Here is a 22916-nt window from a genome sequence, read left to right on the forward strand (position 1 = left end):
TGCAATTTGCACCAACTGAGGGACCAACTTTAACAAGACTTGTTAATGGAAAAGGTGTATTTGTGGTGCCCTAGCGGCCTGCCCTTCATTCTTGTTCAGGGTGCATTTTACAAGAAAATTCTTGCAGATGACAACTCTTCAATGGAAGTGACGACTCCCCCCTCCCACCCCTGGCCGGCCCCACACACCGTCACCCACCGCATGCACCATAGACTTGCCATAGATCAAATTGCATTGATTGTAAACCGAATGGGTTGTTAAGCCATAATGTCGATGACTTGGGAAATATTACGTTATGCTAGATTTCTGGCGTTAGAAGATTCAAAAGCTAGCGTGACATCAGTTTCAAGGAATGAACAGAAATGGAAGGTAAAACCTTTAATGTACCGATAGACCGTTAGACGAGATACTTTTGAGACCGCTGTCGTCTCATGTCAGCAGCCATGATCCATGGGCATGGACACATGTGATGCGATGCCGGCCAAGCGCAGCTAGGCTGGCGCCCGCCGCGCTAGCTCGAGCCGCGCCGCCGATCATCAGCGCTGCCATTCCGGCTGGGCGGGGCCTGGCCCTGGGCAAAAAGACAGACAAGAGCGGGGATGAAGCCCCGTGAAGCAAAGTGGAGGTTGTAAATTATGCAAATAAAACAAGATTGAAGATAGAAAAGAACTCAATTGCAATTCCTCTTTGCAATGAGTTGGTTTTGAAACACTTTTTATTTGGAATTAGTGATGGACGGAAGCAGTGCACACTGCAGTTAGTGGTCAGAAAGTGCCGCTGGGCATGTCACGGCGCTCTACCGTAACCCTGATGATTGATAAGTTCACATCTTATGATGATATGATAAGGATGAATAAGTCTACAATGTAAGTCCTGTGCATTGTCGATAAGTAATTGTTACCTTGGAATTGTTACAATCTAGTTGAAATTTATGTTTGCGTTTGTATTTAACAAAGACAAGCCTCCCCTGGCGGACTAGAAGCTTCAGTCTCTGTTTTTGTGCCACTAGATGACGACTACATCTTGCTTTATCCATGGATCGAAGCCATTCTTCTACTAACTCTAAGTAACGGAACTTTTCCAAAGTGATTACTTTTGCATTATTACATTTTTTTCTCAAAATATAAAGGTCTATGAATGATTGAAGTTTTTGAAATCATAAAACAGTATTCAACAATCACATCACCTTCGGTTTGGTGCAATCTCGTATAACAAAATTCAGGATCAAGTAAAATCATCTTTGATTTTAGGGGAAATGTATGAAGCCAATAGGGTATCAGTCCCTCGCAGTGTTTGCAAAATTGTACATTTTGCTACATACAACTAAATGTACATTTTTCATTTCAGAAATCAGAAGAGATCAGTAATTTTTTTTGTACCACAAATAGGAGTCTTGAATAATCCAATTTACGACACAGATTGAAGTATTTGGTGCAGAAGACTACTTTCAAGAGTTAATTCATCTTAATGCTATACTTGAATTAGCTATCACAATTTTTAACCTATTTCATGTTCTTATCAACATTTCAGTGCCAACAAATTAGGTATTTACTTTTCTTGGCCATCCAGATTTTGATGGGAGTCTCCTGCCATGATCCGCTATTACATGTAAATTCTCTGTCTCTTTTACAGTACATAGCTCCAGGTCCAAAAGAAGGCTTAAAATTATGTATCAGCATAGACCATTTGCTTCTCACAAATGATGATGTAATCTTAGTAAGTAGAAACTTTGTTACCGTACACTGTTAGAAAATTTATCCTTAAAATAAAGAAGATGCTGCAGCAGAGTCTTGAGAACACCTGTAATCTTACCAGATTGTGTAATCTTACATTATATCATGTAAAATTACAGGAAATTGGTATTTGGTGTATGGAACCTTACAAATCTCCTTAATAAAACACCCTTTCCCTTTTTAAACCAACCTGTTCTGTTAAATTGTAAAAAAATTCCTGTTTTATGAATTTACAGAATGATTCAGTTATTACTTTCTGCAAAATCTTTTTTTCTGTAAAATCAGGGTTTTTTTTACAGTGTATCTGACAAATATTATTTTACAAAGGTAAACAAGAAAAGGGAAACCATTTTTTTCAATTGATTAATGCCAATTCATCCAATTACCAACTCGTCTGCTATCAATTGGTCTGTCATCAGTTTGTCCACTGTCCTCGGGGTCTAATTCCCATTTCATCCACTCACTATGCCGTCTAATAACCAGTTGGTCATATAACCATGTAGTCTATTTACCATTTTGTCTAATTGGACTAAGTGTTAATTGGGCATAATGAATGAAAATAGCATGTGTATTAGACCAACTGGTTATGAAACGAAGTGGTCAAAGATGAAGTGATAAGACAAAGTGATTATTGGACCAAATGGTTTTAGATGAAATGTTGATGGACAGAATGGCTTTAGACTAAATGAAGGTAGAGCATTTGATGAGTGGACAAGTTGGCAATAGACTAATACCTTGGTCACATTTGCTCTCCGGTGGCCATACGGCGAGTCGAAAACAGCCGTCTTAACATTTTTTGTCCAACCACATATAGGTGTTTGAATTAAAATTGATATAACGGCTGTTTTCGACTCGCCGTACGGCCACGGTAAAGCAAATGTGACCAAGGTATTATTGGCAATATACCTCCAAAATGGAGCAAATGTCTCCCTTGTAATTCTATTCAATTTACTATTAAACATCTATAAACATATACTTGCACATTACACACAGAATAGTTCCCATAAATGCAAATACTTTTAGTGTGTCATAAACCTATTATTAACATCTCATTCTGTAAATATGGAAATATATGTATATATAGTAATTTTTGTTAGGGGTCTAGATCTATATCCTTGAAAATTCTACTCTATAATTGTATCACCTTTCTACTATTATTTCAATACTCTCAAATCTTTGTATTACCTAAATGCTCCACTTTTCCCACCTATTGATTATGCTTAATTTTCCTTGAGCACCTAGTAAGGTGAGTATGTGTGCTATATAAATGCCAACATTATTATTATTATTATCATTACTATTATTATTATTATCATTATTGTACAATTTTCATTCTATTTTCTTTATGATTAAAGAAATATGATCTCAACATATTTTTACATTATAAATACTCATATGTTATGATTTCTACAATACCGGTATATAAATTGCACAATGTGGTATTCAATCTGCCTCAAAGTTGAACATAATACAACAAATCTCATCTTGTTTTAAAGTTTAAAACTTGCTCAGAGAAATTTTCCAGATTACTCACATTAACCTGGAGGATAATAAAGTGTTGAGGTATTTAGTATTATATTTAGACTTTTAAAAGTAGTTTCTGTGGAATTATGATTTTAGTTTTGGGGATTTCATATTACAATAGTTTATTTTGTTTCCATACAGGAGAATTACTTTCTACGTGATATGAGGAGTACAATGCGAGGATTTGTGAGAGGAGATAGTTTATTGTTTGTCATCAAAGTTAAGGTGAGATAATGAGTTTCAGTTCTTAAATTGAATCCTACTGAAAAAAAGTGATAGTAAATCCACTCTGTTTAATCATAAAGAAAGTAGAATATAAAACATATGTATTTTGGATGAATACTATATATATATATTGTTTTATTGTCCAACTTAATGGAAATTCATTTTGTTTACATGCAAACATACAAATTACAAATATACATAATCAAGGAGAGACAAAATTAATACAAAATACTGGCATGCACGTAATACATTCGTTCTTATACATAAGTCGATTAAAAGAGTATAACGAGATCATTGTTAAAATAAGAACAAGTAGGAATATTCAGTGTAATTATCATTATCATCATTTTATTAAATTCTGATGAGTAAAAGTATCAGGTCATTTTATTTTATTAATTTATTTATTACTTGAAGAACAATTCACTCTACATTGACCATTTACCAAGTTGTTGATACTATGGTGCTTTTGGGGAAAATTCTTATTCACAAGTTAATTTCTTCAAAACTTTAAACAAAGTTTAGAATAATTACTCAAATAATCTATCTTTTACTGTAACAGAATGAAGCTAGAAAATTTAGAGTGCGCTTTGCTAAAGGACCTCATCCTACTGCTGTTGCAACCTGTGAAGAATGTGCAGCCAAACTCTCCTACTTTTTTCCTGTAAGACCATTTGAACCAGTGGAAAAACCTAAATCTCCTGTCCAGGTAAGACACAACGATAACAAATAAACAAATGTATAGATTGATAAGTTTATAAGATATTATTGGTAACACTAAAAGTATTAACAGAACAGGCATTAAATCCAAAATTGGTTCATGGAATTATTTTAGCGTTATTGAAGATGCATTACAATTTTTTCTCTTTAAAATATTCAACAGCATATTCACTTGAATTTAAAGATCACTAGAATGGATAATTCTCATATAAATTGCCTTCTGTATTGGAGATTTTTATTGTTGTTATCTTATGGAGGGGGTTTTCATTACTGATATCTATATCTTTAAATATCAATGTACTTTTCTGTTTGATATCTCTGAAAATTACCTTGAATGGAGAACTTCACCCACCATCTGCCTCTTTTCTCTTTCAGTCCATCTATCGGTCTATGTACATATACTGTATTTATCATCCCCTTCTCTCTCTTTTCTCTCTCCCAAGTTCTTGCTAATTTTTTTTTTTCTTTTCACCACTTTTTTTTCTCTTCAGTTCCCCTTTTTTAAGTTCATTTATCTCTTTTGTATTGTTTTGCTTACCTAGATTCTCAAGAAAAATGTGTTGGAAGGTGAAGTACTGGCGCAGGATGTATCTCAGGTTTGTAGCATATCTTGGAATTCAATCTCTTTGGCAATTCTAGTAATCATTACAGATACAAAGAGATTGAATTAATTTTCAGATCACACAAAATTATTATGTTATAGTATGAATAGTAGAATATCTTGAAACAGTGTTCTCCAGTAAATGCCACAATATGGGATACTTTTGGCCCAGCAGCTCAATAGACATTCAATAGGGGAAAATGCTACTAATACACATGAAGCCCATTGAGGTTAAATTCTTGTTTACTATCATCATTATTATTATCATTTATTTTGCTAAAGAAAAGTATAATTAGTACAATACAACACAGGAGTGAATATAGGTTATGCACCCACTGGACTGCCAGGGTCAAATAAAGTTAACTCAGTAACTGTGGTCAATAAAGATTATTTTGCCCTGTCCAGTAGGTATGAACAAAAAAAAATTGGTGAATGATATACAGAAGAATAGCATGCTTAATATAGCTTTCACTTGAAACCTTATTAACACTGTGCTTCACCTTTATTTCATGAAGGTATTGAAAGGTGAAAGGAATGATGTGGAGTTACCAATTGCTTACACTGCATCAGCAGCCAACATGGAACCTGAAGATCTAGATAAACTCATTCGCATATTCATCCTCGAGAGTTCTTTTCCATCCTTAGTTGATGCTGTAGAGAAACAACTGGACTCCATTGCTCGTGATGATGATGAGTAGAAATCTACTAATATAACCAATGACCTCTGACTTTTCTCAAATAAAAAGATATATGATAATAATTATGTAACAATAATGTAACCATTTACCATTTCTGAATCATATTAATATTATGTTAATGACACACATTTGATACCTCTCTTTAATTCATTCATTTTTCAATGTTATATTTTTATGTTGAATCACTTTATGTTTATTAATATAATGCTTACAAAATTTTTATTTGAATTGAATAAATATAATGTAATTGTCTGGCTTTGTAAGTGAATTGAGAGATTCTGGTTTACTGATTGATTGATTTTATTCACTAGGAATAAGACAAGTATAAGACAAACTGTATCAAAATATATTAACAGGATAGCCAATGAAATTAAGACAAAATGGTTTCTTTCCAATGGGGTCCTTGTGCACTTCTTTATTATTTTCATTATTATTATTATTAATAGTATATTAAGTATTATCATCAAGTTGGTAAGCTTCAGATTTATTCCACCATGCATATTCTTCCAATTGAAGAAGCTTCTTGGATATAGAGGTATTATATATCGCATACATTGGTAATTCCGAAGCTTCGTTATTCCAAAGGTTCGTTATTCCGAAGGTTCGTATTTCCGAAGGTTCGTAAGTAAAACGAAATGAGGTTCGTAACTCCAAAGGTTCGTTAGTCCGAAAACAAAGTGAGGTTCGTAATTCCGAAGGTTCATTAATCCTAAAACGAAATGAGGTTCGTAATTCCGAAGGTTCGTTATTCCGAAAACGTAATGATTAACCAACCTTATTTCGTTTTCGGACTAACGAACCTTCGGAACAACGAACCTTATTTCATTTTCGGATTAACGAACCCTCGGAACAACAAACCCTATTTCGTTTTTGGATTAACGAACATTCGGAACATCGAACCTTATTTCGTTTTCGGATTATCAAACCTTCGGAATAACGCCACAAATGTTCGGATTAAAAAACCCTTTTACGTTTTCGGATAAACGAACATCGAGGTATAGGCAATTTACGTGTTTCGGAATTACGAAGTGTAACCTTATATATTACATGCATTTGTACAGGCTATAACTGATTGACCATTATCCCAAACATGATTGTTTCCAATTGTTGTTTTATGCCATAACTTACTAGAATCTGTATGGCTATCAGCATGGAATATGAAGATATTGATAAAGTGCTAATTTTCTTCCCCTTTAGTTCAGATAGTTTAAATTTTAGTTTGTCTTTTAAAAGCTTTGGAAAATAAGCATGGAGTTTTAAAATTGTCAAACCCTCGTTTATAAAACTAAAGGATGGGAACACAATTGACTATATTTGGAATAGAATAGGGAACATGATTTTGAAAAAATGATCCAGAGTCCTTCAAAATTGCAACAGAATGATGTTGGCTTTTAATTGATATTACATAATCTAGTTCCTGTCCTTTCTCTTTTACCTCAGTTTTTTTAATCATTTTTATTCTGTATATTTTGTAAGACTTTGTTCCTGATGTTTTCTTTTGTACACTTATTGATTTGCTAAATTATAGAATAGTAATCATATCTTGTGTCATGATCACACTGACATATAATAATCACCTTTACAGTTTTAGTTATTTTCTATCTCTAATTTCAACTGTTTATCATGCATATTTATATCGATTGGATATATTATTTTCGAGGAAGGGTAGATATTATGTGCTCCAAATGTATTAATTCTGGTTCACTGGGGGAAAAAAATGCTACAAATATTGAATTTTTTTAAAAGAGGAGCACAAAATAGAAAAAAATAGATCGAAGGGGGTGAGAAAGATAGAGACAGACGGGGTAGATAAAAGACATGGGTTCGAGGAATAAAGGTAGTCATTAATGACAAAGACGTTGATATAAATGTCGCCATCTTTTGATTGCTTAGCTTCGAGTTCCGATATGTTAATGTTTCCTCTTTTTTTGGAGGGGGGTCAATACAAAGGGGAAAATTGAGTAGTTTCTAACGAAAGCACTGAACGGAGAAGATATGGACACCCCCCCCAAAAAAAAAATAATAATAATAAAAAATAAATAAAAGGAAGAAAAGAAAGAAACGGAAGGAACAAAATCCTTTTCTGAATTATGTCGGAATGTTTCATATAATCAGGGGTATCGAAGATGTAAAAAAAAAAATGAAATTTCCTAAACGCTATTCCTGCTCCCCTCATTTATTTATTTGTTAATTTATTTATATTGTTCATTACATCACTCACCGTAGGTAGTGAGTCTTCGCTGGGTCGATGCATAAAAAGGGATTAATTTTTTTTTTAAATGCCTCGCTCCCTCTGTCGTGCGGTCCATTGCTAACGCGACGATTGGCCTTTCGTAACTTTTTTTTTCTACGATCCAGTACGGTTGCCACGACTGATCTGATTTGACCTCACGCGATCACTACGATTATGCCACGATTAATCGCACAGTTTTAAGCGATGTGCGAATCATAAAAGTGGGAATTAAGTATTGCCATAACTTTGGCCTGTAGCATTTGGGCGCCGCACACCTTACGACTGGTCCACAATCCATTTTCGGAACAAATCGCACATTGCTCATTTTCTAAAAACATAATACAATTTTATCATTATTATTTGAGGCCCAAATTATCTGAAAGAATACTATAAGTATAACATTTTGGATGATTGCAAGTCTTTGGAGTAAAGGCTAAATGTGAAAGCGCTGTGGTATAGCGGTTCTGACTCTCGCCTTGTAATCAGAGGGTCGTGTATTCGAATCCCACTATGGCCTAGCGTCCTTTGGCAAGGTATCAATCCACAGTTTGCCACTCTCCACCCAGGTGATGAATGGATACCCCATAGGATGCGAAAGCCTATGTAGTATGCCTAGCAATCGAGTCTTGAAACTCTTGTCGGAATGCTCCCCATGGAGTGGAGAACGTGCATACATTGTATGCGGGCACGCAAGGATCCGATGACCGGGGTAATAATATCTGTAAAGCGCTTAGAGACGTTGTTCCGATGTGTTAATAAATGCGGAATATTATTATATAAATTAGTTTCAAATCGTAGCCAATCGTACGATTGTAAGACGTAATTACGACTTGGTATCAAATCGCTTTTATTTCGAAAAGGATGATAGTATAGTCCCAGATTTGAACATAATATTCATACGATGATTGAGAACATTAAACCGTAAGATGTTCCATGTCTCAATATTAGCATTAAATTCTATCGTACGTTTTATTCCAAAATCGGGTCGCAGATCAATCGTAAAGTGTGCGGTGGCCTCTAGTTTCTTTGACACTTGAATAACATGTATTTGCAGGCACGAATCCCCTGCCCCCAACTCACCCCCCCCCCACAAAAAAAAACAGAGAAAAGGAAAAATGAGGGAATTCAAAGATTGATTGTATTTATTCTTTTTCATTCCAAAATTCAACATAAGTTACAATATAAGGTAAAACACAAAAATATAATATACAGAAATGAAAAAAGGGAACCCACACGAAAGCAAAGCTTGTTAGTATGGGTTCCCTGCAATAAATAAAGTATATCTTTGATCAATGAAATTCAAAACGTAAATAAAAAGTTTGTTGGAAAAGAATACTAATGATAAAGAATACTATAAGATAAAAAAAAGGAAAAGAGAATGAAAATAAGAATAAAGGGGCATTAAGAAGCCATGCCGAAACGACCCTGCACCTCCTTCCTCATGATAAAGAACAAAATAGTGAAGGGGAAATATATATATTGAAAGAGGCATGGGCCAAACGCTGTTGGCTCACTCTTGGCATTAAAAGTAATGGAAATGGAGAAAGAAAAGAAGAGAACGAGAAGAAAAAAAGAATTAAGAGGACAATTAAAAGAAAAATTATGTCGAAAGAGAGACAAAATTATGAATCTAGGAACTTCCTAGTATACCAAATAAATATATCAAGAAGAGAAATTAAAAGACTGGCGGATCCTGATGGAGCCGGAGCGCGCTCGATCGGTCGCGGCCCCTGTAGTATGGGCGAGGCAAAAAAGGGGGCGGGAGACGAGGACATAAGAATTAAGAAGAAAGGGATTAAAATAGAAGAGGAAGACATAGAAAAAGAGGAAAGATAGTTAAGGAAATGAGAGGAATAGGAAGATCTGTAAATTGCAAACCATCAGATTACCATACAGGCTAATATAAAAAATGCAATTATCCCCTATATAGCTCTATAGCTCGCATTGCCCGTTTAAATGAGATGCATATTACGATAAGGATTACATGGCGCCTATTTTTTTTCTAGTCAATATAGAAATACAATAATAAAGATATCAAATCGCACGTTTAGAGCTGGTTTCATGATATATGCATAATATTCATTATTTTAAAAAATGCATGGAATGACCCATTATCAGGTCTTTTAGCTCGGCCTTTGCTATTGATTTTTTTTAATAGTTCATAAATTCGAACAAAAAGTATTTGTTTCATATCCTTGCGTATACGTTTATAATATAAAAATTCAGCTCGCTTTTAGCTTGCACTCCACGTCTGCATCATTAATGAGATTTCGTTATCATACTTGCAATATAGGCCTATATGTCCTTTCCGATGCAAAGTTTCAGCTCACGCTCATATAGCGCTCGTGCATTAAACAAGACATTCATCCTGATGATCCTGTATACACGATGATGAAATAAGCTTTTAATATTTAAAAAAATATATATTTTGCTTTTTTAATTTTCGTGTAATCATTCGAAACATTTCGGTCTGGTAGTCTACCAGAAAGAAAAAAGCTGTGAAAATTGAAACATGTCAAATGCTCTATATGATAGCTGTGTCAATCAGATGATAGATATTTTAATTTCAAGGTTTTAAGACTTCGTTCTCATTTCAGTATATCATATTAAGAAAAATAAACCCCTGCGGACATAACATGTAGTTTGCAATATGACTACAAGCTGAGATAAACTGTTAAACACAATCATGTCCATATTCTTTTGTTTGGTGGAAAGATGGCAACAAACAAACAATCAGTAATATCAAGAAATAACTTTTATGAAAAAAGACACGTGTAAGCCTATACAGCTGTGAACACTATGCCAGATCTATAACAGTATTAGGCTATAGGGCCAATATGTATTTAGTTAAAAACATGTTTGATAAAATCTTTGTGTCTTGTTCATTGCTCTACAATCTCTGGAAACCAAAATTTCACAGTACACCATGAATACTTAATCAGATTTTGATTCTCTTTGACTTTCCAGACTGAATGTCAAATCATCTTGAAGCTTTAATACCAAAAGACTTAGGCCTATAGGCCTAATATAATCAAGTGTGGCTATCATTGGTAATGAATCTTTATGATAAAAAGCGATATGTTTTACTAAACTGGTGGATTAAACGCTTTCTAAAATCTAATTAAAAAGGGCAAATATCGTGCGGCTTATATATAAGAAGGGGGCTTATCATGCACAATGTTGAGATGTTCCTTTTGTTATCAACCGCCTCCAAGTAAGTAGCGCCGTATATCGGTGGTCTCTGTTGGTATCCCCGACAATACGGCGAGGTGTATCTTTGGTTTTCCGTCTTTGTTGAGCCGCTGCTGTATATGCGAATAAATTTGTTTTAAGCGGGAAGCGCAAGCAGCAAATCCACTTCGCCAATATCATAATGAAGACATTAATGAATTAAAAAGGGGAAGAATTAGCAACCAAAATATCAATGGAAATCTAATAAACAACGTGTCTCATTCAATAGCATTGGAGTTATAGTTTTAGTCATGAAATTCCTGTAGGGTCTTGGTGATTTTTTTTAAAGATATGCTCAAGTTTCTTGATATAGAAAACGAAAACCACTGTCAAAGGAGTGAAATATAATATAGGCCTATTTTGTGGCATCAATGATTGTCATTTCTGTGGGACGCATGAGGCAATGGTGCCAAATTATATATTTCAAACAGTTTGTATGCCGGATTGTTGTATACCCCCCCCCCAAAAAAAAAGAATAATAATAATAATAGTACAGTATCAAAGACAAGATTATTCTACTTGCCACTGCATTTATTTTTCTAATATTCACATAGAAATATAAGTATAAACATGCACTAATGTTTAAGGATGTGATTTAATAAAGTCGACTTCATGAAAGCAAATCTCGGTGTGAGTAAGATAATAAAGATATTTCATCGGGTTCAAGTTTTGTATGTAATTCATTATTACATTATTACAATGATCGGGAGGGATAATTATGATTCGTGCATGTTTACCCTTCCTGATGTTCGTCTTTTTTATAAAGGGGTCTAGTAAAGAAAGCAAATGAAGTGCGATTTTCCTTGAGTGTAGTAAGGTCTGTGTTTTTTCCGCACGCATAATATTTAAATTATCACCATTATCATCATAATAGGCCTAAATTTCTTATAAGTGAGTATCAGATTGTAAATGATTTTCTGTTTTCTGTAAGATGCTGACTTATTTATATTTTTCTTCTGATTAAAAATTGTAGTGTAAATAGGCCTTCGTGAAAACAAACGCAGTTTTGTCATCATATTCCGATGTCAGCATCCAAAAGTATTTTTTTATATAGACTAAAAAAGGCTTAAATGGCGGCGGGGAAATGTAAGATTAAAACTTAAAGAATAGTTATTTGTGTGCATGTTTGTGTTTGAATGGCTACCCGTGAATAAAGCTGAGATTGGCGGTTCGTGTTATAGGTGTATATCTCTCTATCGTTCTTTTCATTGGTGGCACAAAGGGAACAAAAGTTTAGTGGAGAGTGGTTTGTTGAATCAAGGCGTTTGATGTGTAAATCTGGCGGTACTTTGAAGCTGACACCGGCCCACACGCCGTCTCCGTCTACTATTTTGCTCACACTAACCCTGTATTTTTAGAACTACAATGTTTTCTCTTTTGATAACTCTCATTCCATTTTCACCCATTTCGTTCTTAATCCAGTCGTCATAATACATCTTGTTTGAAAATGGGCCCGATCGCCGGAAATCGGTAGTGCGGGTTGATGTTAGAGAGTTACCGGGAGACCGTCGGTCTAGTTTGTCATGTAAAGATGTTTGAAGCTCATACAGCTACTTCACTCACAGCCATTAGTCAAAAACGCAAATCATCAGAGGCACTGCTTGATTTGACCTTTGTCTATAAGACAGTGTTCCTTTTAGTAAAACCATGCATGGCATAAGGATTGTGCACAGAATGGAATTTCAAATGTAACGATAAATGGCCCTGCTTCAAACAATGATGCCGAAAATTTTTGTTAATGGGTCCGCTTAGTAATTATGATGTACTACACGATGAGGGGAATTTAAAAGAACACAACTTTGTGAACACTTAGATAAAAAAAAAATCAGGATCAAATCAGTTGTCTATATAATAATCATATATATTTATTGTTAAGACTACCAGGGAACGGATTATTGCAGCCGATCCTTGAGCCCAAATACTTAAAGGGTGGGGCACAGAAAATCGGTCAATGCTCCATGTTGAACATTCAACGAATAGAGCCCCCCCCCCCCCCCTCCACAAAAATCATGTCTATAAGTCGGAACAAATAAAAATGTTCGCAAAAGAACAAAAATTTATTACCAAGCCCCTACACGGAAGCAAAATATATATGCATCGATTCCTTTCTTCGTTCGTTATCTTGGTTTAACTGGAGATACAATAGAAAACATCAAACTGTTTAAAAAAAAACGAGCGTGAAACAGGAAAGAAAAGAAGTAAACAACGAAATGAAAGGATAGATGTGTTATGGAAGGGAGTAGAGGGACAAGTGAACGTTCGGACCGCTAACCACACAAATCCATAATCGGCTTACGTTTTCTAAAGAGCGTGTGGGTTAATGATTAATGATGCCGCACAGTAGCGTTGTGTTCATTGCCCCGCCCTGATCCTATTGGTCAATATGAGCTCCCTTGTGATTGGTCAAAAGCTCAGTGGAAACTTTTGGTACGACGGGGTAGAGTTGGTGACGCATGCAAGACCTCCAAGTTGTTTCGTTTGATGAGCATAATGATGATGGTGATAAAGATGATGACGATAATGATGATGAGCATAATCATAAATAATGATATTATCATTGTAATCATTGGTATCAATGTTGTTTTTATAGTAATACATAAAAAACATATTCTCATTTCATAAAGGTGTAATGATATATCGCAAGAACTATTTCTCAATCTGATTCTAAACTATTAAATCGTTGATAAAAACAATAGCAAAATAAGATATATAGTTGATGGGATTCCTATAGCTTTGGAAGCAATCATCATTATAGGTGAATATAGAAGAGCAGTGTGCCAGCATTTGGGGTGATCTGGGATCAGTGGTGTTAATAAGCCAAATGCGGGGCACAACATCGCGTCTGTGACAAGATTCCAGAGCGATCGAAGCGAGTGAGCAAAAATTTTGGATCTTTCAAAAATAAAAATCAAATTGTATGATACATGTAGATTGAAATTCAGAAACGAAATCACCTCTAACAGTTGTTTCTTTTCCTTTGATTTTCTTTTCTTGGTCATTGATTTATTTTTTTTTGGGGGGGGGTAGTAATGGTCGCATCTGTATCTCGGTGACCAGTACGTAAGTAGGAGTCAATTATAAAAAAAAAATGTAGACTTACATAATTTGGCGGGATAGTTTTATAATGTAACTGATTTTGTATTTTGACTTTTGAAATATGATAATAGAACTTCTTTACAAGGTCATATCTGAAATTGTATTGTGAAAATTTGTGAAACTTTGAATTATCACACTTTCTCATTTTGCACCTGCATGGTTTGATTTAAACATTTGCTTATTTGATTCCCAATTTATTACAATCAACAGCGCGAAGTGAAAAAAAAAATATATACTCACTTCGGGGGGGGGGGGGAGGAGGGAAAATTGTTCCAACTCATACCTGAAAGATACAAGAAACATAATATGCAAGCAACTGGTTTGTGTTTACAAAACTTCCCTTATATATTGAGTTATAGGTTCATACTAAACCGAATGAAAGATATTTAGAACATAAATAAGCTTATACTGTATCAATAATTGATAACAAAATTTGTTTGAAATTTTGTATCATTAAAATAAATCAAAACAATTCAATTAAGCAACATAACAACAGAGCTGCAGATATACAATAATTCCATTTGTGGTAAACATAAAGACATTTAAGAAATTAAGGTTCCAACAAAACAAAGGTTATGTTTTTGTCTCACCTGCATAGCAGAGTGAGACTATAGGCGCCGCTTTTCCGGCGGCGACGGCGGCGGCGTCAACATCAAATCTTAACCTAAGGTTAAGTTTTTGAAATGACATCATAACTAAGAAAGTATATGGACCTAGTTCATGAAACTTGTCCATAAGGTTAATCAAGTATTCCTGAACATCCTAATAGAGTTTCATGTCACATGACCAAGGTCAAAGGTCATTTAGGGTCAATGAACTTAGACCATGTTGGAGGAATCAACATCAAAATCTTAACCTGAGGTTAAGTTTTTGAAATGTCATCATAACTTAGAAAATATATGGACCTAGTTCATGAAACTTGGACATAAGGTTAATCAAGTATCACTGAACATCCTGCATGAGTTTTATGTCACATGACCAAGGTCAAAGGTCATTTAGGGTCAATGAACTTTGGCCGAATTGGGGGTATCTGTTGAAATCCCATCATAACTTTGAAAGTTTATGGATCTGATTCATGAAACTTGGACATAATAGTAATCAAGCATCACTGAACATTTTGTGCAAGTTTCAGGTCTCATGATTAAGGTCAAAGGTCATTTAGGGTCAATGAACTTTGGCCGAATTGGGGGTATCTGTTGAATTACCATCATAACTTTGAAAGTTTATTGGTCTAGTTCGTTAAACTTGGACATTACAGTAATCAAGTATCACTGAACATCCTGTGCGCATTTCAGGTCACATGACCAAGGTCAAAGGTCAATGAGCTTTGGCCGAATTGGGTGTATCTGTTAAATTACCATCATATCTCTGTAAGTTTATTGGTCGAGTTCATAAAAAGTGGACATAAGAGTAACCATGTATCACTGAACATTTTGTGCGAGTTAGAGTAGTTTTCAAAGTCAGCACTGCTGCTATATTGAACCGCGCGATGCAGGTGAGACGGCCAGAGGCATTCCACTTGTTAGGATGTGTAACCCAATGAACCCCACTCACGTAGTCCTGATGAACATTGATAACATGTTACTAAAAAATGACTGATGTGTAACCAGAATTGATCAGTTAAACAGTTGAATCGTCCTCTTACAGACCTGACACATCCATCCCCATGCACACCCCACAAAAAACCCAAGAAATTAAGAAGAAAATTTGAAAGCAAGGTGGAGTCAATAAATACTCGGCAACTTTCAACATTTAGATCGTCGTTGTTATGCTTGATATTTTCTAGTTGTTATAGCAACGGGATGACGCCCGTTCTTCCAATCTGTAACACGCTACCACTCGTTTCACTTTCTTCTTTACTCGTTTTTGTTTGTTTCCAGAGTTACACATCGGAAACGGGTTTTGTTAGCAAACGCCCTCCTTAAAAACAACACCTATTCGTCGTCAACAATTAAAAAATATATTTTAAGATCATGCACTTTCACATCTCATGTGTGAATCAAATGTCAAGCCATAAATTATATAGCGACACATTCTTGTATGAAGTAAGTTAGGTTACCAAAATATCAAAAGGTTGATGGGATGATGTTTGCAAATTAAAAGTGAAACGAGAAAAGTTTAAGCTTTATTATAATACTATTTAAGATTTGAAACAAAGTTCGTTAATATTCATTGTTAGCGCCTGTTGTGCGAATGTATATATTGGCCTAGGACTATATGGTTATTGAGAGTTACTAAATTGATAAACTCAATGCTGACGTAATAGTTTTTTTCTTCAATTTATGCAGCCGGGCCCTGGAGGTTGAATGTCTTCTATTAGCGTACAGATAGGGCGGGGGTTGAGAGCCACGTACCACCGACATTTTCACGACCAAGGGGGAAAAGGGGGAGGAAAAATAACAGGAAAGGAAATTCATGAAATATATAATTTTCTGAATTTTATGTTAAAATATTTCACATAATAAGAGTATTATTCTACAAAAGTGTAAACTTTTGTACCTTTGTGAAAACTTTTGTAGCTCGCTTACTTCTCTCGCTGGCTGCTTTTTCAAATTTTTTGTCCCATATGCTATCTGGCTCCCTCAATTTTTTTTTTAAACACATTACTCCACTGGTGTCTGCTGTCTCATTATGCATTGGCTATGAATTTAAATACTGAAAAGTGCATCTCAGTGATATTAAAAGAATTCCTAATTCAAATTCGACACCAACAAATTGTCCTACTGCTATCAATATTTTTGTACCTGCGACAGTTATGACGTCAACCGTGTAACCAAGGACAACAAGCAGATGAGAGGGGACCGATTATTAAACGTGTTGATTGTTTTGGTATGAATTAAGGAGCTCCCGGGCGACCCAAAAGGTGTTGTGGAATTTTTATGGGGTAAAAATTGCGGTGATTACACGGGTGTATGAGGTTGAGGTATATAGGCGGCATGTATTGAAGATCTCTTTACAGATTCATAATGATATATGGTGAAACTGATCTTTAATATCATGAATATTGTTGGCCAGATGATACTTTGTTATTTATATATAGACAATTATATACTATTCATAGTTGTATAATGGTGCAAAATATATTATCAGTACCAATGATGACGTAGGTTTTATGATAAATCAGCACCCTTTTCTACATCAAACCGAAAATATTTAGGGCATAGATTGTAATATGAGGAAGGGATGGGGCAGCAGAGTGCCCCCTCTAACAAATTTTTTAAGAAAAGTAACGGTGACTTGTTTTTCCTTTTTCTTTATTTGTCTTTTTTTCTTTTGTTTTGCCATCGAAAGTGTTGATGACCGTTTGATATTTTTAGTTTCTTTTAAGAAAATTTTCGCCTCTTCTGACGAGGTTTGCCGGATAGACGCATTGGCGGCGGAAGCATACAAATTTAGCGGGGGAGGGGGCAGAAAAAATATTTTCACCAAAATTTTCCAAGTCGGCTGGTCAAAGCTGTTGTTTATATTTTTGTTTACGAGAAAGTCTACACTAAAGTCTGTAGTAAGTACATCTTAGTTTTTCTTACAAACATTTTTTAATAACTTGACAGCAGCCTTATTCATTCAATTCATTAATTTCATAATATTTAATGTAAATTCTTGCCAAACTATTTAATTTCATGATTTTTTCTTATAACGACATATATCATGTCACTTTTGTTATTCTGTTTGATCTACCGTATATATGCTCTTTCATTATGTGTTTTCTTTTTACTTTGTATTGTATATGGACCCCATGCAAGAACAGTATAGTCATGTTGACTAAACTGAAAATGGGCAATCCATCCGTTTTGCTTTTTTGCTGTTTTTTTTTAATATGGAAAATAAATACTATACTATACTATACAAGGCAGGCGCATTTACAGGATTTTGCACCACGTGCTGGGCCCATGAATATAAATGATGAACAGGAGAGTATCTGAATAAACCTTTAATGCGAGCGCAAAGCGAAATTTTTTGATAACCTGACATAAATTTGGCCATTCTAAGCGCTTTGGGTTATCAAGCAGAATGGGTATCGATCTAAAAAATTGATGTGAACATTTTTTATATTCTGACCTAAAATTTAGACGTTTTAAGCACTTTTGATAATCATGAACAGAATCTAAACTAAACATTTTATGCGAGGGTAAAGCACTTTTTGTTACCATGAATTGGTATCTATCTATTGATGCAAGCGCGAAGCCCTATCTGATTTTCTGACCTAAAATTTTGACATTCTAAGCAATTTTGGTCATCATGAGTAGGATTGCAAGCTAACTAAACAGTTTATGCGAGCGCGTAGCGCAAGCTCAAAATCTTTGTTATTCCAACCATAAACTGGACATTCTAAGCACTTTGTGACCACGAACAGGATGGATGTCTATCTAAACAATTGATGCGAGCGCGAAGCGCGAGCTGAAATTTTTTGGATATTCTGAGCACTTGGTAATCATAAACAGAATAGCTATTTAACTAAATGTTCAATGCGAGAGCGAAGGGCGAGATTAACATTTTTGATATTCCGACCCAAACCTTAAAATCCTAATACACTTATTGTGACCATGAACTGGATGGGCATCTATCTAAACAATTGATGCGAGCGCAAAGCGCGAGCTGAACAAAATTCATATTCTGACCTGAAACCTCGGATTCTAAACACTTTTTGAAACGATGAATAGGATGGTCATGTTACTAAACAATAATGTGAGGAACGAGATGAAAATAAGTGATATACTGACTTACTGATATTACTGATATACTGAAACGCTAACACTTGAATTACTGTTTCTTGTAATACATGAAGAGAAATCATATCTCACTAGCTGATTTTTTTTCTGATATTCAGTACTTTTTGCAAGCATGAATAGAATGCAATGGAAACTCTAATCGCAAGCAAAATAATTTGTGCATATTGACTTGAATATTGGATAGGCCTATTATAAGCTCTATTGTGTCCTAAAGAGCAGATTACTGTACCTCACTTAACATGAGGGAATGCGAGCGCGAAGTGTGGTAACACGATATTTTGTTTCATTTTCCAATTTTTCCCTCCCCTTATTTTTATTCACATTTCTTGTTCTTCTTATCTTGCTTTCTTCTCTCTCTCTCTCTACATATTTTTTTCTTCGTGGTGCGAAAAAAAAAACTTTTTTGTTGGTTGTCAACTTTTTGTGAACAAAATCGTATTGGGAGCAAGTTTAAAATTTGTGTATTTCCCATAGTAAAAACTGTCTTTTTTTAACTATTTTATTTATTGGTTTTAATATTTCTTTGTTTCAGCTGTTCAGTTTCCTTGTTATCTTTTTCCTCTTCCTTTCTTTCTTTTATTACCCCGGCCAAAGGGGAGCGTAAAAGGCAAATATGGTGGCGTGAGACATTGACCTATCCACGTAACCCCAGTATATTAATCATCCAAAGATAGGTCCATGCCTCCATGGGGTGAGAGACAAAAGAGACAGAAAAAACGAATAATTCTGTGAAAGTCCATCTCACAATCAACCGAGGCAGCTGACGGTGGCAAAGTTATATAAAGGCGTGATTTTAGTTCTTGCTTATGGGTGTATCATGGGTAAAACTTATCAAATTGGAATTAATATTCGTATGTCATATCGGGTCACAGGAAAATTGACTTTATAAATTTCAAGTTAAATTTTAAAGAGTGGAGAAGTGCGGCACAGATAAATTTGAAAGCAATTGTTCTGAAATATGAGTATCTAATTGAATTGTCAGCATTGTGACGTAGATGTCGTCTGAAATTTGTCCTACGGGATATGCCCATGGTCTTATAAAAAATTACAGGAGCCAAAACCTCAAAAATTTTGCTTATATTGTATACATCTTATATTTACAATTTTGTTTTCCTTTGCTCTCATAATGTAGAAAATATTTCAGCTATCATTCTGAGACAGTATAAATGATATGAGTGTCATAAGAGTTAATGAATAAATGTTAATTGAACATGTAATAACTAAGATTTGTGCCCCATTGGCTGTCCATAGTTAAACCGTAACTTTAAACCAGGGTTTGAATTAAACCCGATTTCAGAATATGAAATAAAATGTGTAAGATTTTGCCTTTGAAATGTCATGAAATGAACCATTTTGTTTGAAATGTACATGCTCTATCACGGACAGGGGTAAATTTTCCCAATTAATATTGAACGGTACACGTCTTTAAAGGGGAAGTTCACCCCGACAAAAAGTTTATTGTAAAAATAGCAGAAAAAATAATAAAAAATATTGCCGAAGGTTTGAGAAAAATTCGTCAAATAATTAAAAAGTTATTAGAATTTCAATTATATGATTTGTGACGTCACATGCGAGCAGCATTTCTACATATTTTTACATGGTAAAATATCAATGAAATGTCATTTTCTCTGAAAATTGAAAATTGTTTTCACTGTACCTTTTGTATATCAATAGACAAACCATTTCAGACCCGATCATGAATAGAAAACAAACTTAAGTCTTCTGGAACCATACAAAATTTGACATTCATGCATTTTATATTACATAACACATGGGGCAGCTGCTCGTTTATGACGTCACAAATCCAAAACTTTGAACTCTAATAACTTTCTTACTCTTTAACGGATTTTCCTCAAACCTTCACCAATATTTTTTATTATTTTTTCTGCTATTTTTAAAACAAAGTTTTCTTCAGGGTGAACTTCCCCTTTAAATCTATGCACTGCACCAACACGATCCCCTGGGAACCCTTAAATGTGAATGAAGATGACTGTGAGTGAGGAGGATAAAATAAGCTATTTGTCATAGGCTCTACATGTATTTCTATCTGGAAACATGTCAAAAGGGAAGTTCAACTTGAAGGATAATTTGTTGTAAAATTAGCAGAAAAAATATTTGTGAAGGTTTGAGGAAAATCCATTACAGGTTGAAAAAAAATATTAGAATTTTAAGTTTTGGATTTGTGACGTCATAAACGAGCAGCTGCCCGATATGTTAAGTAATATAAAATTCACAAATTTCAATTTTTAATGGTTCATGATGACTTATTTTTCTCTTTTTAGAAACATGTGAAATTATTTGTCCATTGATAAACTGAAGGTACAGTAAAAAACATTTTCAAATTTCTAAGAAAATGACATTTCATTGATTTCTTTACCTGTTTACAATATGTTGGAAAGCTGCTCGCATAATATGATGTCACACATCAAACAATTAAAATTCTAATAACTTTTTATTCTTTGACGGATTTTCTCAAAATTTCGGCAATATATTTTGACGTAATATTCAGAAAATGATATCATAATTCACCCTTATCCATTTCCTTTTCTCTATGATTTTCTTGGTCGTGAAAATTTTCGGGGAGCAAGACCCCCCCCCCCCCCCCCATCTGTATGTCAGTGGAAAGACACAGCAATTCGAGTGATACAATATGAAAAATGACCAAAAAAATATTGTAAGAGAAGATGTTAAAAATAGAGAGAATGAGAGATTTAGGCCCGGTTCGAGCTGAGGAAGTTGGAAAAGGTCGCTGTCACCATTCAAAACGCAGAATACAGAGTAGGGGAAATCCCTAAATCTTTATTCGTACTGTTTTTAGTTGTGACGTCATTCACTTGGACATGTGCTTGATTTGATGCCGAGAATGCCTGAACTGAACAGAAAACGATACCAGCCAGCATATTGGCCCCACATTGGCCTAGAATGTTTAACCTGAGAGTTGACTGTTGTACATAGGGCAAATTCATCAGGTCAGGCATGTTGAGGAGAAAAGGAGAATGTGACATGAAAATGTTAGGTACGTAAAATGAAATTATCACGTAGGCTTATCTGATCTAAGTTGAATTGTGAATCGATTGGAGGGCTAGTTTAGACAGTCGACACCCAACTGGTCTCGCTGCCACAGCGCAGCGTCGGCTACCGTATGACGAGCTCTCGCCTGGTCCATCTTTCGTTTGGGGTCTGGCCCCTGCCTGCTATCCTACTTACTTGCCGAACTAGTATTTGTAACTCTAAGTTGTATTAAAATTTTAGTTGAACTTGATATTTGTCGATCTTGATTAGTATTCATCTACGTTGATTTCCATTATTTACCTTGCTTCCTTTTTTTCTAAATTCTTGCTTTTCACTGTTTATTGATTGTACTGTCACTTGTAATGTTGGCCATTTCATTATATATACGTAAGGTCTACTATTCGGTGAGAATAACCCCTTTTCTGGGGACTTTCACAATTTTCTGACATATATTAAAAGCGGTAAGTGGGGACATTGTAGTTCAGTGGCACAGCTGATGGTACACTAAAGATGGAGATTGAACATTTTGGTGTTCAGTTATATTACATCTAATTAAAAAAAAATTGACTTAGATCTAGCTCTGTGCTTGTAGGCCCATTTAAAATTTTATTCAATTTTATTAATAATTTTCCAATGAGGTAGACTCTACTCTAGGCCTACAACACACTTGCCATGATGTTACCGAGTAATTTCTCAGTCTAGAATTGGTTTAGACCATTAGCGTCCCTGGGGGAGGGGCAGAGGGGGCAGACAGTCTGCCCCTTCTGATGAGTCACAACACATGCAAGGGACGTATCCCTGCCCCCCCCCCCCCCCCCCCCCCCCCGACGAGTCACAACTGATCCCTGATGAGCCACAAGGCCCGCTCCTTTGAACTTGAAGACCTTTTTTTTCTTCTTTTTTTTTGCTTGTCAAATTTTTTGGCGGATGAATTTGCCCCCCCCCCCCCTCTTGAAAATCCTAGGTATGCCACTGGTTTAGACTTCAGTTTTTCAACCTCTTTGAAGCTCTACACTTACGACAGTTCTTTAAAAAATATAAGCCTAGATTTTTCTAGGTCCTGTTTGGCAGGTGACAAGAAATAAGCTGACATTGACTAAAAGTAAAACCATTCGT

The 22916-nt window shown here is 35.0% G+C and overlaps 1 protein-coding gene across 1 annotated transcript; it reads left to right on the plus strand.

The window, feature by feature from the left end:
• The first annotated feature begins 221 nt into the window (after positions 1 to 221).
• LOC121406586 lies at positions 222 to 6116 on the plus strand. Its single transcript, XM_041597598.1, has 6 exons — positions 222 to 369; positions 1633 to 1716; positions 3399 to 3482; positions 4042 to 4188; positions 4742 to 4795; positions 5316 to 6116. Exons 1-6 carry the CDS (start codon positions 268 to 270, stop codon positions 5496 to 5498), a joined length of 654 nt encoding a protein of 217 aa, XP_041453532.1. The 5' UTR covers positions 222 to 267; the 3' UTR covers positions 5499 to 6116.
• Positions 6117 to 22916: the final 16800 nt, after the last annotated feature.

This window comes from Lytechinus variegatus, chromosome 1 (genome assembly GCF_018143015.1).
Source record: "Lytechinus variegatus isolate NC3 chromosome 1, Lvar_3.0, whole genome shotgun sequence".
NCBI lineage: Eukaryota > Metazoa > Echinodermata > Echinoidea > Temnopleuroida > Toxopneustidae > Lytechinus > Lytechinus variegatus.

Bases quoted from the DNA above. Each gene is read 5' to 3' on its own strand.
- LOC121406586 (XM_041597598.1), top strand. From the start codon at position 268: ATGTCGATGACTTGGGAAATATTACGTTATGCTAGATTTCTGGCGTTA. The intron at 370-1,632 runs GTAAAACCTTTA...TCTCTTTTACAG, and splicing joins GGAATGAACAGAAATGGAAG to TACATAGCTCCAGGTCCAAA. The intron at 4,796-5,315 runs GTTTGTAGCATA...TATTTCATGAAG, and splicing joins TGGCGCAGGATGTATCTCAG to GTATTGAAAGGTGAAAGGAA.